The sequence below is a fragment of the Rhipicephalus sanguineus genome, chromosome 8 (assembly GCF_013339695.2).
Source record: "Rhipicephalus sanguineus isolate Rsan-2018 chromosome 8, BIME_Rsan_1.4, whole genome shotgun sequence".
In the NCBI taxonomy this organism is placed as follows: domain Eukaryota; kingdom Metazoa; phylum Arthropoda; class Arachnida; order Ixodida; family Ixodidae; genus Rhipicephalus; species Rhipicephalus sanguineus.
In genome coordinates, this window is record NC_051183.1 from 60,173,390 (window position 1) to 60,191,182 (window position 17,793).

Sequence of the window (17,793 nt, forward strand, 5' to 3'; positions counted from 1 at the left end):
TTTTCGATCAGCCATTCGGGCGCATAACAAAGTGGGGAATGCTTAAGCCTCGCCTTTAGGAGTTGAACGCGATAGCGATATCCTACCCCTCGCGAATGAGGGAGACCCCGCGGTGTTGCTGACGCTTTTAGACGACACAGAATCCATCACAAGAGGGTCAAGAGCCCGGTGGCGTGAGAACGCCTGTGTGCCTGACATTTCTTTCCAAGTATCAGTTCATCCACTACATGTGCGTAAAAAAATGCGTGCACTAATGTGTGTGCCCTATGTAATGGGTAGCAAGCTTAACCGTATTTACTCGAATCTAACGCGCACCTTTTTTCCGGAAAAACGAGTCCAAAAATCGCATGCGCGCTGGAATCCAGTACCGAAAAAAAAAAGAAACTCGGTTATCGTATTGCCATCGATATTTCAAAATGGCCGCCTCCTACGCGCCTTGGCCAGTTCTGCCATTTTTTCAGTTCGTACGTACGTGTGCTGAGGAGATTGTCATCCCGTCCTGCTTTCGCATAAACGGCATGGAAGTGCCGACTCCACATACTCGACGAGTGTACCACGATGCCGCATTTAAAAGAATAGTTATTACATGTGCAGAGAGACGGACGGAAATCGGCCCGCACCGCGGTCGTTCGGATATAGTTCGGAGTTCCCGAAACGTGCGTGCGAGACTGGCGCAAACAGAAGCAGAAGATTTTTTACAGCAAAGCTTGAACAAGCTTCACGAAAAGGTTTCAGTAGACCAAAGCAGGGCCGGTTTCCCGAAATCGAAGAGTGTTGACAGCGACAAGGAGTTGTCCGACAGCGACGAGGACTGATCTATTACGCGACTCGTATCGCCGCCGTAGTGGTGACAGTTTAAGCGGCAAGGCCCGCTTTTTGACTGTGTTTTACTTTTTTGAAACTTCAGTTCTTTAAAACCCAAATACTTGTTCTGAATGTGCGAAGTTTGACTCCTACGGACTTTTTTTGTTCTTTTCTCTCACGAAAAATGGGTGCGCGTTACAATCGATGTATTAGTTTTTTGTTTGGTCGCGGAAAACGGGTGCGCGTTACAATCGAGGGTGCGGTAGAATCGAGTAAATACGGTAATCAAGGAGCAGTATGTGCTTGAAAGGAGGAAACACAGTGGCACAACTATGTTTAATGTACTAATAATATCTGGGGTTTAACGTCCCAAAACTTTGATATGATTATGAGGGACGCCGTAGTGGAGGGCTCCGGAAATTTCGACGACCTGGGGTTCTTAACCGTGCACCTAAATCTAATTGCACGGGCCTCAAACATTTTCGCCTCCATCGAAAATGCAACAGCCGCGGCCGGGATTCGATCCCGCGACCTTCGGGTCAGCAGTCAAGGGCCATAACCACTAGACCACCGTGGCGGGGTTATTTGTAATGTGTATTGATGCCGTACGGAAAACTAACGCAATAAAAAAACTTTTTCATACAGACGATGTGCCCACTACGTCATCTGAAGGGAATGCAAGCAGTAATGAGTGTGCATTTTGTAATTAGTGGCTGACTTTAAATCACCAAGTCGTAATGACATTCACATGGTGTGACGCCCGATGGCAATGTACGCTTGTACCATGCAATATTACTGCAATATTACATTTTGTACTCTGACGCCTGTATACAGGGTCGTATGTTTGTGAAGCATGGAAGTTACTTGCAGTGCAGTTCCACCCAGAGGCGTGGTTATCTGGTAGAACACCTCCTTGTCAAGCAGACTGCCTGGGCTCGATTTTCACTCGAGCCTAACATTTGTATTAAATGCGCAGCATTTCTTAGCGAACCCAAGGGACTTTGAGCGTTTTCGTTTATGTATCTATCTATATATCTATCTATCTAGCTGCCTACGCCTGGACGCTCTCGTGATCGCCTCCTTAACTTATATACACCAAAATTGGAATGCGAGAGTAAGAAGACTGGACAAATATTGCTGCTTGGTCATGACATAAATAACGTCAAAGTCCTGTCGCGTACGTCGTCAAACCCATTCCTCCAGGCACGTGTGGCACATGCCCGATTGCTAAGGGCCGTGGTGTATGGGTATACGCTACAGGTGATTGACAGTTTTTATCTACCCAGGAACGGCGTGTACAGACAATGGTAATTTCAATACGACAGCGTTAAGAAATACCCACACCTGCAGCGTTGACTCGACAAATGCAAAGAATAAAAAAATTACACGCCAACAGAAACCGCACCCAAGCATTCTGCGTGGCAGCCAGGTATTCTGCCACACAGCCACGCCAGGTAACTGCTTTGGAAAAAACACCCTATGCAGGCGTATAGTCGATGCAACGTGAATTGTGGCTGTGGTGCTGGATATCTATTTTTATAACAAAGCAATAAAGCCTACATATATACAATCGGCGTCAAATGAAACCCGAACAGCGGCAAGCACTCGCAGTGGTATATTGTGCGCCGTCCGGTTATCACCATGAACAGGAGCGCGCATCCGGTTGGGCAGCACTGCGCATATATGCGCGCCTGTTCATGGTGATAACCGGACGGTGGGCACTATACCACTGCGAATGCTTGCCGCCATTCGGGTTTCATTTGACGCCGATAGTACTCCTGCGATACAGGCGCCATGTCAGGTTAACGCCTCTGGCTCCAGCGTTGGCTCCGCTTTTATAGCAGTCTAATCAGCATTACATTTGTATTCCTATGACTCAGCAACCTATATCAAAGGATTTTTTACAACGGAACAATACGATAAAAGAAGTTACGTGTAATATTCACATCATCGCACCTTAAAGTGCACTACATTTCGATATTGGTGATGTATGTGCTCTAACGTGAGGGTGGACGTCATGTGAGACCATAAGTTACCCTTTAAACGCCGGTGTTGTCGACGTGTCTGGTAAGCCCACGATGAGCACACAACTACTGCACTTATAAAAAAACACATCGATCCACCTCGTAACGCATGGATCAAAGCCAAAAGATGCAGCATAAAACTACTCGCTGACTGCTTCGCATGGAACTGATTCTCACAAGACGTGGGATCTGCAGAATTATTTACTTTTTTTATTTGCATCTTTATCAATTTTTCGGTCACAAGATGACAATTTTTCGCTAACAATCAACTATGCCGACACCGGAATTTCTGCAAAACAAGCTCTTTACCGCTATCGCATTATTATGTAAGGCTTTTGCATTAAAAAATTAAAATATTAAGGCCTCATGCGAAGCACACACCCAATATTGCGTTAATATGTATGGCTTCTGCATTAAAATTTAAGGCCTCATGCGAAGCCCACACCCACGCGTTTGAGATGTACACAGCGGAACCTATCCACTGCTTTCAGTTTCCGAACGTTTGCTCCCCGCAACACCCTCACCTTTTGTACCTGCTGCCGCCGACTGGCATGAAGGGGTAACACTGTCGAGCACAAGCAACATGCGCTACACCATGCCTGACCTACAAGTGGCACGATGAGATGTTCACTGGTGCATATTTCATGCCTGGCATTGTTGCCACAGATGTGAAAGAGCACCTGCACATTACGAAGATACCGTCAGTACAGCCAGGCCCATTCCTGCAGTCATTCGAACGTGGTTGATATTATGGGGACTACTGAATATAACTGCGGTGTTCCGCCCTCCCGAATTTACCTATATACCATGGCCACTGGATGGAAACACGCACGGTACGGACTGCGGCGTCAGACTTTGTTTGGGAGAGCAGGTGATGGCCGTAGTCGTAGTTGTTCAGCGCCATGAAGCGGAAAAGGTTAACGTTAAAGCCCTTCCATCGCGTCTGCTGCCAATTTCTTAAGTAGCGCGAACAATTGTTCCAGCGTCACCACCTAGTTCCGGTTCCGGAGCTTGCCAAATGAAGTTATTGAGCGCTTTCCTTCCAATTTTTCCTTCAATGTTCCTTCTGCACTCGCATGTGCACAGGCAAGGAAGGAAGTATTATTCTTGGGGAGATGCCACAGCTGTGGCGGCGCAAATGTTATTATGCTCCAGTGTGCCATCACATGATTGCTGAAAGAGTGTGAGAGGGAGAGGCCACAGCTGGCACCGTTCCAGGCCATGGACGGACGGACGGACGCGAGTATGAGGCATTAAAGGCTTCCGCCTTCATATTTAAAATGATGCATTCGGGGATGCTTTGACACGAGCAATAAAAAAGGCGCACTGCCTCGCAAACAACACTGTTCTTTGTCGGAACAAAGTTCTTTCGGCCAGTTTGTTCAGCTAATTTTTGCGCAAGCCATCGCTCACCTTGAGGTATCATGAAAACTTTCGTAAGGTTCTTGCTGCAGTTGCAGGCGCAACAGGACGGCAGAGTGCCAGCGCACGGCGCAGCAAACAAAGCATGCGCAAAGATTGTCACGCCGAGACAAGCTGAAAATGTCGCCAACGAAAACGAAAAACACAAACAAAACGCTAAATTCACGCTTTCACAGCAACCGCCGATCTTGCAAGAAAAGCAGCGCAAAACGGTGAAGACGTGCAAGTAACGAGGAGGAGTCCAATAGGACAACGGCGGCCGTGGCGGATTACAAGGAGTAGGGGTACTTCACCAAGATAGAGGGGCTTTAGGAAGGGGAAATCGGTACCAGCAGCACCGTCGCGGCACCTACCGCAGCAAATCAGGTACTGGTTGACACGCGACGTCTTCTATAACCTACGCACAGGTAACTTTTCTAAATGTTATCCCGCTCAGCTGTTCTAATTGTTTTATTTGTACTCATCTATCGCAGTCATGGCACATTACCACGCGCGCTTCTTTTAATATGTTTATGTAACTGGTCCGTTCCATGTGTGATCGCTGTCTTGCGCGGGCCGCGCCAGAATGTCTGGGAACATTCCAGGTTATAGTAGATCATTTTGTCAAGATTGCGCACATGACGTGAATAGTCAAGATTATTTCAGAGCTCGCGCAGCCACCAGTGATAAGGCTGGAAAGTGCGATGCACGATGTATAAAAGATGGGGCGTGCCAGCCATTACCAGTTTTTGGACGGCCGACGCTTTCAGTTACATTCAGTTGAGTCCGTTCGTGTCATCTCGTTCTTTCTCTACTTTCGGTTAGCGACAGCCTAGGCACAGTTGAAATTGTACCTACGCAAAGAACAACTAGTAAAAAAAAGAACAACTAGTAGGTCAGGCACACATACGGCAAGCTTCGCTTGGCCACCAATAGGGTTAAGGGTCTTTCCTTTTTTTGCGTATCCGAGTTCAGCTGATTATTATTAATTGACAATTTCAGTCGTGACCACAGTGCCTAATTTAGTGCAATTACCGAAAACCCGAATATCATCTTATGGGGTAATACATGCTTATCAAATGAGGCAAAACGTAAAGCAATCATTTTTTTCCGATACTGCGTCAGATTTTTCGAAACAGCTTTGCTTTTGAAAAAAAAAAAAGATTTCCGTTCGAGCTCAAATAGCCTGCCGTGAGCGCGAAATCAACATCATGTGGACGAGCTAATCAACGCATTAGTGTCGATGAAAACGCGGGATGTTTTTCGGAATCGCTATAGAGCGTCTGGGTTCAAAAGGACCAGGAAGTAAGAGCCCACAAAGAGAATGACGAAACTTACATTAAGTCGCACAAGGCTTGAAACTACGAAACTGGACGATTGTGAAATCTAATGTGGTGGCTTCTAGGTTGCTGCTAGGCCTTAGCTAGGTCAGTGACGACACGGACGTCCAACCTCCAGTACCGAGCCTTCGCACCTCTCATAAATCTACGGGCACGTCGTCGTTGGGGTAGGGCTTCCATCGCTTGGGGCTCTTCTCGCAGCCGCCGTTTCCTTTCCCGTTTTCTGGTACGGCAGCTTCGCACTAGCCGGGCCAAGATTTTCGATCTGTTTATGCCTTTATTTCAATTATTCCTCTTTATTTTTTCTCTGTTTTAGTGAAGCAGTGGTGAGTAGTGCGATCTGCCCAATGTCTTTGTCACATACCCGTTCACGATGATGATACTTTTTGGTAGGTCGTTCACATTGCGGCTGACTTATAGAGATTCGCTGTTGAAAATCTCCTAGCAGCTGCTCATCGCAGCTGCAAAAAAAAAAAACTTTTTTTTTTGCAAAATAAACAGTTTCAGTGGTAGTATTCACAATACGCAGATACTGTCACGCCACCTAGCGGATGTCAAGGAGAACCCGCTGAAGTAGAGATAGGAGACGACAAACTGCAGACCTTGTTAAGATGCGCTAGCCTGATTTTAACGAGGAACACAGCGACATTGCCTGCTTAATGCATCAGTGAACATATTGTGACATGATAGATGCGGTTCTCAATAGAGATGTGGTAGAAGTTTTCGTCAAAATACGTTGTGAAGCACACTAGGCAAGTAACACTGTCAGTGATGGTCGACAACGTATTCGTTTCAGCTTCGCGAGGTTTTCTGTAGCCGCGCAGGTTAGTGACATGTTATTGTTTGACGTTTACTGTTAAGCTCCCGCTTTTTCTCTCGCATATAGACTCGGTTGTTGTTCATGTAGTGGCTGAAACCTTCAACATTCTACACGAGGGGTCGCATGAGCTCGAAATGTTCTCTTATTGACAATAACTGAACAATTACAGGGACTTCGTAACAAATAGTTGGTACTTTATAATTAAACGCTATATTTTTTTGTCACATAGGGACAGTACGAATCGTGTGGGCGACCGTTTATTCATTGGGGGCTGCGCCCCGTTCCACGCCTATTGTGAACTATGACCAAGTAGGCCAAGATCCGGGCTCAATCGTGTCCGGAGAAGATGCATTTTGATGAATATTACACGTGATTGATTGATGGAATCTGTGTATATCTATGTTAATAGCCACCAGCTGGCCCAATATGATCGGTCGTCCCGCTGTCAACCTCGTTCTTCTAGAGTGTGTTCAGTGATGCAAATTTAAGTCAACGTTTCATACCCACATTCAAATCCGAAATTTCCTAGGTTAGAAAAAGCTCACGTAATTTTTTTTTGATGTAATTATTTGGGATACTCCCCTTTAACAAAGTCTAACAATAGTTCGCTCTTTGGCCCATTTCTTGTGAATCGTTTTCATAACAAAGTAAAAACCAGCATATTAAGAGCCACACTGAATGGCTTGTTTCTGTGTGTTCCCTGAAATAATTGCACATCAAGGGCTTGCAGATGGAACCAATTGCTACAGACCCAGACGGATTTGTCAAGTTAACTATCCCCACTAACTGAAGGCATGGATGTGATCGCCCAGGTCGAATGCAAGCCTGTTGCTCCTTTCATGTGCCACTCGGTGTTATGGCTTAATACTTAATACCAGTCGGTGTTATGGCCAGTTTGATTGTGATGTTCCGCCAATGCCTTTGCTGTGTTGTGGCCCTTGGTGATGTCATTTGGATGCTTTTTAAACGTGGATTCATAGTTTTGCTCGCGCCAATGTTTTTTTAATTGATTCTGATCCTTGGAAAACAACAAACAATATCGTTTAGGCTTTCCATGGCATGATTTTCTGTGGATTCGTTTGCTTCTTTAAAGAAAAAAATATGCTCGGTTTCATTTTTACTTCTAAAGTCTGCTTCTGTGTTCTACTGTATTCTTTGTGATGCTAAATCAATGTAGCACTATTGCAAACTTTAAATTTTTTCGCGCCTGGACAATGCTTGCCGCCTGATTCACTTATACGACAATGTCTATTTTTTTAGAAAAAGAAACCGACCCCCGTTGTGAGAAGCCCATGGATGCCGGCACCAAGCCCCCCAAAAAATGGAAATGTCACCATGATAGCTCAAACACTCTCTTCTGCTCTAAAGAAAAAAGTAAAAAGAAATGATGTGTTTTTCGATCTCTTTTCAACACAAGGAGAGGGCGAACCAAGCCAAAGCTTGTGAATATTTCGCTTGCGTTTCCTATATGCAGATCAGTGATTTTAATTCTTACGAACCTATTGTAAATCGGCTCTGGAGGTTGGTTGGTTGGTTGGTTGAAAAACTTTATTTGGGTCCTGCAAGGCGAGCGTCAGTGCGCAGCGGGCGACTTCCACGTCGGGACCGTCTGGCCAAGCCTGCCGGCCGCTCCGCGGGCCTGCTGGACGGCCCAGAGCTGGTCAGCCAGGAGGGAGCGGCGGAGGGCCGCCTTCCACCTGGCTGAAGCATAACAGGTGTGGGTTCGAGCTAGTTGGTACTCCATGATCAACACTTCTTGCGCAAAATTTTCTCAGACAACGGAAGAAACAGACCGTCCTCACCGACGGTCTGTTTCGCAGACCGAAACAGACTGCTGCGGTTTGCGCCCGTCCGTGTCTGTTTCGTCCGTTGTCCGAGAAAAATTTTCCGCAAGAAGTGTTGATCATGGCCGAAGCAGTATCGGGGTTAGTGTACGTTGCCTTGCACTCCCGGAGCATATGTGCTAGCGTGGCTACGTCTCCGCATGCGGGGCAAGCGTCATCGGGGAATTCCGCGGGATTTATGGCGTGTAGAGAGCTCGGATTAGGGTACGTCTCCGTCTGCAGTAGTCTGAGCGTAAGGGCCTGAGGCCTATTAAGTTTGGGGTGAGGGAGTGGGTACACTCTTCGCCCGAGGTAAAATATTTCGTTATTTCGTTGTATGTGACAGGCGCGTCCCTGTTCTGCGCAACCTCGTTGTTACCAAGCCGTTGCCCGGAACCAGCGCGGTCTCGTGGGCTGACTCGTTGAAGTTGGGGGAGCGCCCTTGACCTGTCCAACGTGTGCGGGAAACCATATAAGTACGTGGTGCTTTATGTCGTCTCTACCGCCACTCCGGAGCACGCGCAGGGCCGGAGACGACGCCACTCTCAAGAGCTCTGATAGCCGACCTCGAGTCGCTATAGACGACATCGCTTTCGACGTCCAGGATGGCCAGGGCGATGGCCATTTGCTCGGCAACTGCCGGGTCGTCAGTGCGGGCCGATGCGCAGTTGATTTTCTGTTTGGAATCGACGATGACCGCGGAAAAGGCACGACTCCCGCGGTAGGCTGCCGCGTCGAAGAAGCTGACGCTGCGTTCCTCGCTTCGGATCTGCAGCACTGGCCCGTAGCCTGCCGCGGTTGTGCTTGGGATGGACATTCCTCTCGAATCGGTTGGCTATGGAGGTGTCCTGAAAATCAGCAGCTGCATCTTCACCAAGTGGAAACCTGACGCCGTCGCGAGCATGGTAGCTAACTTGCACTTGAATTCTTGATGTAGGGCAAAAATCTTCCCTTTTCAAAGCAACGGTGCCTATCACCTAAATACAATACGATAACACTTTGTGCAGAACTCTGGATTAAAACCCTGCTATAGAGGGCTAACTAATGCAGGGTCTTTTATTTCCCCCCTCTTCAGTGTGTGGTATGTCGGCGTAATTTGAACTCGAACACGTAAAGTCGCGGTCAAAATTGTACAGACACAGGAACGCATGGCAAAAGGCACCGCGGCACCTTTTGGCGGCTACTTGCAAAGATCAAGAGCACGCACTCGACACGCTTGTTGTCTTTTACTTGCCAGCGTACCCGCACGCTCTCTTCAAGTGCACGCGCAACGGAATGCCAGAGAAAGCGCAGGGTGCCACTTAGGAGTCGCCCCTGAAGCACCTAGCGAGGATCAATGAAAATAGAGGATTTGTACTGGCAGCATTTGGTGCACGCCGCACTCTACGCATTATTACCAGACAATTCATCGTGCGGAAAACACATTTTTCGTCACTTTTTTTCTCAAAACGACATAGGTGATGAGATTACCTACGAACTTTCATCCCCAGCACTCACGCATGCTGTAATTTCTCGCGCAGCTCGGTGCAAGTGTTCTGCTTGCATACATACCCACTGTGAAATAACAAACTTGACATCCACTGGTTTGTAGCACAAACCTGCAAGGAAATGAACATTATTGAGAAAAAAAAATCATACAAGCTGACAAAAAATTGCTCCTCGACCCTTCTTTCAGGCAATCACTCAGTGCTTCCGCGGAGACTGCAGAAGATGCACCCTGAGTTTTTTTCTGGCGTTCCGTTGTGCAGGCTGTGTTATGTCTGGCGTTACGGTGTGCAGGTTGGCAGGTAAAACAGGACGCGCGCGCGCAGAGCGCGGGCTGAAGTTTCTCAAGAAGCCATCAGAAGGCGCAAATAACGTTTGCCACACGATCAGGAAGATGACGCCGCTTTACAAGCGTTCCTTAGACGGCCGTCGGCAACAGATGCCATGAGAGGGTGCGAGAAGGCTCATCTTCCTCTCGATCTTCGTGTACTGTGAACGATCGAAACCTTCGCAACCTAGGCGGAAGGCCATAGAAGCGCGCCGAGGCGAAGCCGAAAGGCATTTAGGCAGAACAGACATTGGAACATACCGCTAAATCCACATAAAACGAAGAGGTTTTGAACGCAGCAGGCTGCGAACTGAGACAAAGCATTGGTGGATATCACGGACAATTAAACTGCTTCAACATCCACTAAGACATGTGCATTTTCTATAGCGATTTTTCATTATTATTCGGCCATCAGAGAATCACTCTCCTTTAACCAAGTGTGCATGTATATCAAATGTTCGTACCTGCCTCATCAATAAGCGTGCGAAAGCCAAGCAGACAGGTATTTGGGCAGAACAGAACAGACATTTGACTAGCCAGCTACAGCCAGGTGTCAAGAAGAGTGGTGAACTGGGAACAATTATCGGTGGATATCACAGCCATTTAAACTTCTTCAACATCCGCTGAGGCATCTGCATTTTCTTTAGATCATGTTTAATATTATTCAGCGCTCAGAGATCTCACCGTACTTTTACAAAGTGGGAAATATATATGCAATCTTTGTACCTCCCCAAAGTAAAAATGTATGTTTTTGGTGTGTGTCAACTTTGGGCTCTGACTGGGTCTTTCGACCACAACCGGCGTTCGGTAGCACAACAAATAATATTTTCTAAAGCTCTCCGTGCTTTCGTGGGGTGTTCCGGAGGACCGATACGTCAGCTCTTAAAATATGTCCGGCGACTGCGTTCCATTTACGGAGTGCAAAATATACTTTGACGCCCGCGTACAGGACCTTTTCTGCGGCGAATGGTGTGAAAAGCGAATACAGCGGGCATAGAGTAGTTTTACACTGCCACCGTAAGCAAACTTGTATATTACGTCACGTTCGCGGTGATCTGTGTGCTGACATCATTTCGGTGGTCGAAACCTAGAGAAGTATAATTGGCACGTAGCTTGGTTTTGTTTTAAGGGAACAATGGTGCTGGAAAAATGGTTGCCTTCCTGAGAATAACGGTTCTTGCTGAGCTGAACTATGGAAGTAGTTTACCGAAAAGGAAAAAAAAAGACACAGGAAAGATAGAGGCTGGCGGCGGAATGTCTAAGAAAAGATAAACTAAAGAAGAACAGATGAAAGCGACTGTTGGCAAAAGAGGAAATTGAGGCTCTTGGGACGCAGATAAAGAAGGAAGGAGAAGGGTAGGAGCATCAGAAAGAAGCTGATATAGCTGAGACAGAAAAGAAAAGGCAATATGAAAAGAAATGCCGAAGCTTGCACTAAGCGGCGCAAGTCTTGAAACAGCGAAAATGGACGATTCTGAAGAATAATCTGGTTGCTTCTAGGCCTTTGCTAGGTGATGAGGGTTGTTTCTAGGTTGCTTCTAGGTCCGCTGCTAGGCCTTAGCTAGGTGATGCTAGGTTGTTTCCCCGTTGACTCTCAGCGCAGAGAGGTTCGAGTTAAACCGCAGACAGTCACAGAAAGGACACGGATGTCCAAACTGCAGAGACAGAATCTCGCGCTGAAACCAAGCGCTCGCACGTCTCGTAGATCTACGAGCAAGTCGTCGTTGACGTATAGGCCTTCCATCGCATCGGCCAGCCGCCGTTGCTTCGCAGCTATTTGTTGGGCTAACTGTTGCATTGTTCATTTTTAGTGGAGCAGTCGTGAGTAGTAGGATTTACCTAATTTCTGATGCACATGCCCGTTTATGATGATGAAGTGGGGAGTAGTGGTGGTGGTGGCGCTCTCTTTATTACACCCAAAAAGAGGGGACCAGTGGGCGATTTACCCAATTCCTGTGGCAAATACCCGTTTATGATGATGATAGCTTTTTGGTTCGCCGTACAAGGAGCGATTTGCTAAACAGCTTCCTTGATAATATGACTCAAACCACTCAGATTGTTGCAGCGGGTAGATGTTGTCGTTCACTCAACAGCTGACAGCACTGAAATAGAAGTATTCAGCTTCCCTGTGAACCCGAGGAAGCTTCTCGTGGCTTGTGACGATAATAACATTAATCTGCATACATACTTCCACAGATCTGAGATAATTGGTAGAAGGGAAAATTGGCCGGAATGTCAATGACGCACTGACTTCAACACATATTTAAGCATCTACTCTTTTATGCCCTTAGCTCGCACAGTGACCTGGCGCAGACAGATTCATCTAATTATGCATTGGTTAAAGCCGTATTATTTCTCGGAATTGACTAAATGTCGAAGGCTTCCGAGAAAAAACTTCCGACGGCGAAAGTGCTATGAAGTACTGCGTGGCAGCAACTATTTTGAGTGGTTCGAGCTCTCAGAGACTGCACAAGAGTGCGATGCGAATAGAGAGCTTATTAAGGAGGAAATTGGCATGAGTTGTCGGTGAATCCTCACAATCTATCTGAAGAGAGCGAGCCAAATCGCTCCAAGACATGCTGCAATTATGAGATCAATTCCTGGAAGCGCAAGGAGCAGGACTCTTTCGAAGGTCAGAAGGAAAGGGGCCTGAATACGGAAAGAAGTTGGCATTCAAAGCGATGAAAAGCTCTAAGAGGCCGGTTTCTAGGTACCCTCTGTATCTGACTGGGCTACCAGGCTAGTCATTGGAGGAGCGAATTTACGCGACCCATTGCCAGCAAATGCTCTGAATGTGGCCGGACTGTACCTAATGTGACATCGTTTCTAATTTCGTATTGATAAATAATGGCACCATGGTCATTAAATAGAAAGTTCGTGAACATCACAGGTCTCGCGCAGTCACAGCAGGTGACTTTGTCGTCTTCTTCTGCGGGCGCATTATTGGTACATCTTCTCTATTACAAAGTCCTCGGGGGTGAAGCGACTCATAGAGAAGCTTAGCAATAATTTAGTCCAGCTTGTCGAAGCCGACAGAAGCTAGGTAGGCCATAAGCTGCACTGCCAGTACAGCCTTGCACCACGAGTGCAAGTTGCACACATTTTTTTTATTTGCAAGTCACAGAAAGAAACAAGAGAACAACGAGGTGTGCGTCGGTGAAAAAAGTGTCCGTCATAAACACAGCGCTTCAGCAAGTTGTTCTTTAGGCTAGATCTCTTCCGAGCCTTACCACTGCGCATCACATCATATGCACTTTTTCATGCAAAACAGAATATTTTTACTGAGATTTGTTATTGCAACTACCAAACGCTGATGCTGTATGGTTTGAGCTAAAATAATTCGCAGTAGAACAAATGTCCACATATGAACAACCAAATGACTACAGGCTCCTTACTGCTAATACTCATCTAGGCGTATTGTTCATGAAACAAGTACTCGCATTTCGACTTCGACTCCAGAAATTTCTGCTCAGTCTAGGCGTCAGAAGAAGAGGCATCACGAAATCTGTAGCTACGTTATTCCAAATATCTGAGTAATCGCGCTTTTATTGTGATAGCAATTTTATGGACAGTCTCGGCTGGTTTTTGCCGTCGCCGTAGCCGCCGTTATGCACCGTATATGTATAAGTATGCGTTTATGAACAAAAGTCCCAAAGAAAATTAATTCAGAAAAATGCGTCCGGAGCACGGAATCGAACCATCGACCTCTCGTTCCGCATGCGTGGCGCTAACTACTACGCCACAAAACGCAGACCGTTCAGGTAGCTAACGGCGAGCGTTATATACACACCCTTTACCACTGGACGGACTCAGAGACGGCAGGCGCTTATAAGCGTTGCTTCATTACCGGCGAGATGGCGCTAGGAGGGCGACGGGCGCGTTTAAAAGTCGTCGGCGAGCTCGCTCGCTTCTTCTTATATTTGCGCAGGGAGAACCTTGCCCTTCCGCTGTCTGCTCGCGCAGTTTTCTCGTGGTGAGGGGAAGAGGCATGTTTCAAGCTTTCACCGTGATGTCCGCACTCATGTTACGGAGCCTACGAAAGTCACTCGAGCTCAAGGGACGCCGCTAAACGAACAAACAGAAGATGAGCGCGAACTATCAAGTGTCACAGCTCGACACTTGAAGTACGCTAGTTTCCTTCGCTGCTCCGGCCGCCTTAGCACCAGGAGTACCGTTCAAACTGAGAGTGTCCACTCGCGAGGTTCACTTCGTATAGTATTACGGTTTCTTGCTATCGCATTCATTGTTTCGCCCTTGCGGCGAAATTGGCTTTTTTGTTTTTTTAACCTGTCGATGCAGTGTGTCTGTCCACGTCGTAATTATTACAAGGTGTTTTATTTGTACCTTACTATTTAGCAGTTTTAAAAGAAAAAAAGCCACATCAAGCCCAAAGTACGAAGCTTAGGTAAATCTACCTACTGCCCATCATTCACATGCTGGCTGCAGCGCTAAGCGCTGTGCCTCCCACAAACACCAGTGTCAGATTTCTCTCTTGTGTAATATTAAAAACTCTACGCTAGAAATTAAAAATAACGAGCGCGTTAATTTATGCTAACGTTTCTTGTTTTTCCACACAATTCTCGACGCCGTCTGTCCGCATGACGTCATAAGGAAATAAACTCTCGATTGGTTCATGTACGAGAAATATCAGTTGTGAACTGTCTCCTACTACGCTTTGCCACGAAGTCGCACGATAATTCTGCCTTGTCCCACATGACCATCGCGCGATCAACTGATTTCACTTGGCTTTTTTAAATTTCCCACTGCGCAATCGGAGATAACGGTGCGTAGTCGGAACGCCAGATACCATGATAGGCTCTACATCTAGTGCCAACAACGTCCACGTAATGTAACATTGATTGTTCGGATTTTACGTACTAAAAGCACATCATTAGGAAGGACATCGCAGCGGAGGGCTATAGAAATTTAGATCATCTGGGGTTCGTTAAGGTGCACCTAAATCTAAGCAAATGGGGTTCTAGCGTTCTGCCTCCATCGAAACACAGCCGCCGCTGCCGAGATTGGATCTCAGCCACAGCCGAGACTTTCGGTTTCACATTCGAGCACCAAAGATAGTAGCTTAACGCGGTGCGTATAGCCTACGTGTCTTATGAATAAATAGGTGACGAGAAGGTTTATGAATAAACAAGTGACGAGAGGCTGTTAGGAAGGGTGTTGAAGACGAGGAAGAGGCCGTTCTCTCGTCTTTGAATTTGGATTCGACGAAGGTCTTTCTAACACCACTGCAATCATTATGTATGTAACGAATACCTAATGCGGTTCTCATGAAATACCGGCTTAATGCTCTCCTGTGGGCGTACCAATTTGGTGGGAGGTGCGGGGTGCGACGAATCCATGGACGGAAGCGCTACTACCTGCGCTTCGCCGCAGTCGCCGCCTTGCCGGACTTCCGCCGTCGCGATCGACATGTCCCATGACCAGAGCTGTAGGGCTTAGAGGGCGACACCGATGGGTTCCTTGTCTTACTGTCGGGTTCCGCCGAACTTTGGCGGGACCTCTGGAGAAGACGTAGACGAGTGGCTGTAGAAATACAACAGGGTGAGCAGAAGAAACAGCTTCGACTCGCCTGAGCAGCTCAAACATGCTGCATTTTCACCCATTAGCACAGCTCTCATGTCGTATGAGAACCACGTTGACGTGTTCACATATCCGCATTGTTTTGTAGAGGACATACAGAAGTGCTTCGGTGATTCCAAAGCGAATAAGAAGCGGGCTGAGCAGACATTGACTCATGATGGCACAGCTTCCATGTGAGAGGGATATTTAGAATAACAGAGAGCTGAGCTAGTTGGTAAGTATTCATTCTAAAAAAGACAGGGCGTGCAAACAAGGACACAAGAAAGAAGTCAGGACACCACAAACGCCGACTAACAACTGAAGAGACGCACAACGGCTGAAAAGAAAGAAGGCACGAAAACTTATCTGCGCATGCCCATGCAACAGGCGAACCTATCAATCCGGCACGCGTGGCGGTCTACGTTGAAGATAACTGTTAAGGCATTTGATTTCATCTTTATGCAAGTTAATCGACGGTTGGCTCACGCATGCGTTACCACTATTCTCGATATGCCATGCTTCTATCATCAGGCGCGTTTCTTCATTTCTATGACGGTACAACACTGCGCATTCATCGAATTTTGGCGTGCACTTACAATCTCGACAATGTAAAGATAGATTAGAAGGTGAGCCTCCTGTTAGCGATCTCTTATGTTCTAATAATCTCTGGTTGATGCATCGGCCCGTCTGTCCTACGTAGAAGCGGCCGCAGCTGAAAGGGATCTTATACACCCACACTCGTACGGCAATCAGTGAATTTGTTGGTGTGTTTTACGAAACAAATATCGGTCCGCTTCTTGTCTTTTACTCGCTCATTCTTCCTCTGCACAGCGGCGCAAATCTTACCTAGCTTATTGGCAGCCGTGAAAACAACATTAACGCCGTATCTACTTCCTACTTTCTTTAGCCTGTGAGACACGCAATGAATGTACGGTATACCTACGACACGTTTCTTCTTATCGCTTTCTGCAACCATGCTCGGACTTAACACAATAGACTTCTTTAAACGTTCAGCGACCGTGGCCACTGCATCACGAGGATACCCTACATCTAAAAGACGCTTAACCTGTGCGTTAAAGCTATCACTCATTTTGTGCTCACACGACTTGGTGAGGGCTGATTTAAGGCAAGACATGGCGATACCGTTTTTTACAACCTTCGAGTGCTTCGACGAAAAATTTAACAGCGGTTTCGAAGATCTAGGAGAATACTGCCAGCACACGTGGTTCTTCTGGAACGTTAAAGAAATGTCTAGAAATTGTATTCCATTATCCTGAGGCACCTCTTTAGTAAATCTCAGCCCACCTCCATTAATTTCAAATTTTTCGCTCACGGAAGTTACCACCTTTTCAAAGTCCTCACCACTACAAAAGATCAAGTAATCGTCCACATAACGAAAAACCTTAATAACCGAATTACCTAAGGCGCCTTCCAAAAGATTGTCAATCTTGCTAAGGTATAAATCACTAAGAACCGGAGCAACCTTAGAACCAATACATATCCCTGATTTCTGCACATAAACGCCTTCCTTCCAACCTACAAGCGTCGACTTTAAATACATGGAAAGGATTTCTAGAAAAGCCCCGGTAGAAACACCACATTTATCGGTGAAAACGGTCTGGTGCGCTTGTTCGTTAATACATTCATTAACACAATTTAACAACTCCTCATGCGGCAAAGAATAATACAGGTCTTCAATATCCATACTAAAAGCCTTACAACAGCCGGGGTTCTCCTCGGAGAGGAACTGCACTAGTGCCTGAGAATTACGCATACGAAAAGGGTCTGAAAAACTCAAAGAGGTTAAGCAGTTAATGTTGCGTTAATGTTGTTTTCACGGCTGCCAATAAGCTAGGTAAGATTTGCGCCGCTGTGCAGAGGAAGAATGAGCGAGTAAAAGACAAGAAGCGGACCGATATTTGTTTCGTAAAACACACCAACAAATTCACTGATTGCCGTACGAGTGTGGTGTATAAGATCCCTTTCAGCTGCGGCCGCTTCTACGTAGGACAGACGGGCCGATGCATCAACCAGAGATTATTAGAACATAAGAGATCGCTAACAGGAGGCTCACCTTCTAATCTATCTTTACATTGTCGAGATTGTAAGTGCACGCCAAAATTCGATGAATGCGCAGTGTTGTACCGTCATAGAAATGAAGAAACGCGCCTGATGATAGAAGCATGGCATA

At 46.6% G+C, this 17,793-nt stretch overlaps 1 protein-coding gene across 1 annotated transcript in view; it reads left to right on the top strand.

The window, feature by feature from the left end:
• LOC119402771 (tissue factor pathway inhibitor) overlaps positions 1 to 7,809 on the top strand; it is a 34,757-nt gene extending 26,948 nt beyond the window's left edge. Inside the window, exon 5 of the mRNA XM_037669846.2 lies at positions 7,650 to 7,809. Coding sequence (XP_037525774.1) covers positions 7,650 to 7,777 — 128 coding nt within the window. The 3' untranslated portion in view covers positions 7,778 to 7,809. The remainder of the gene's footprint in view (positions 1 to 7,649) is intronic.
• The last annotated feature ends 9,984 nt before the right edge of the window (positions 7,810 to 17,793 follow it).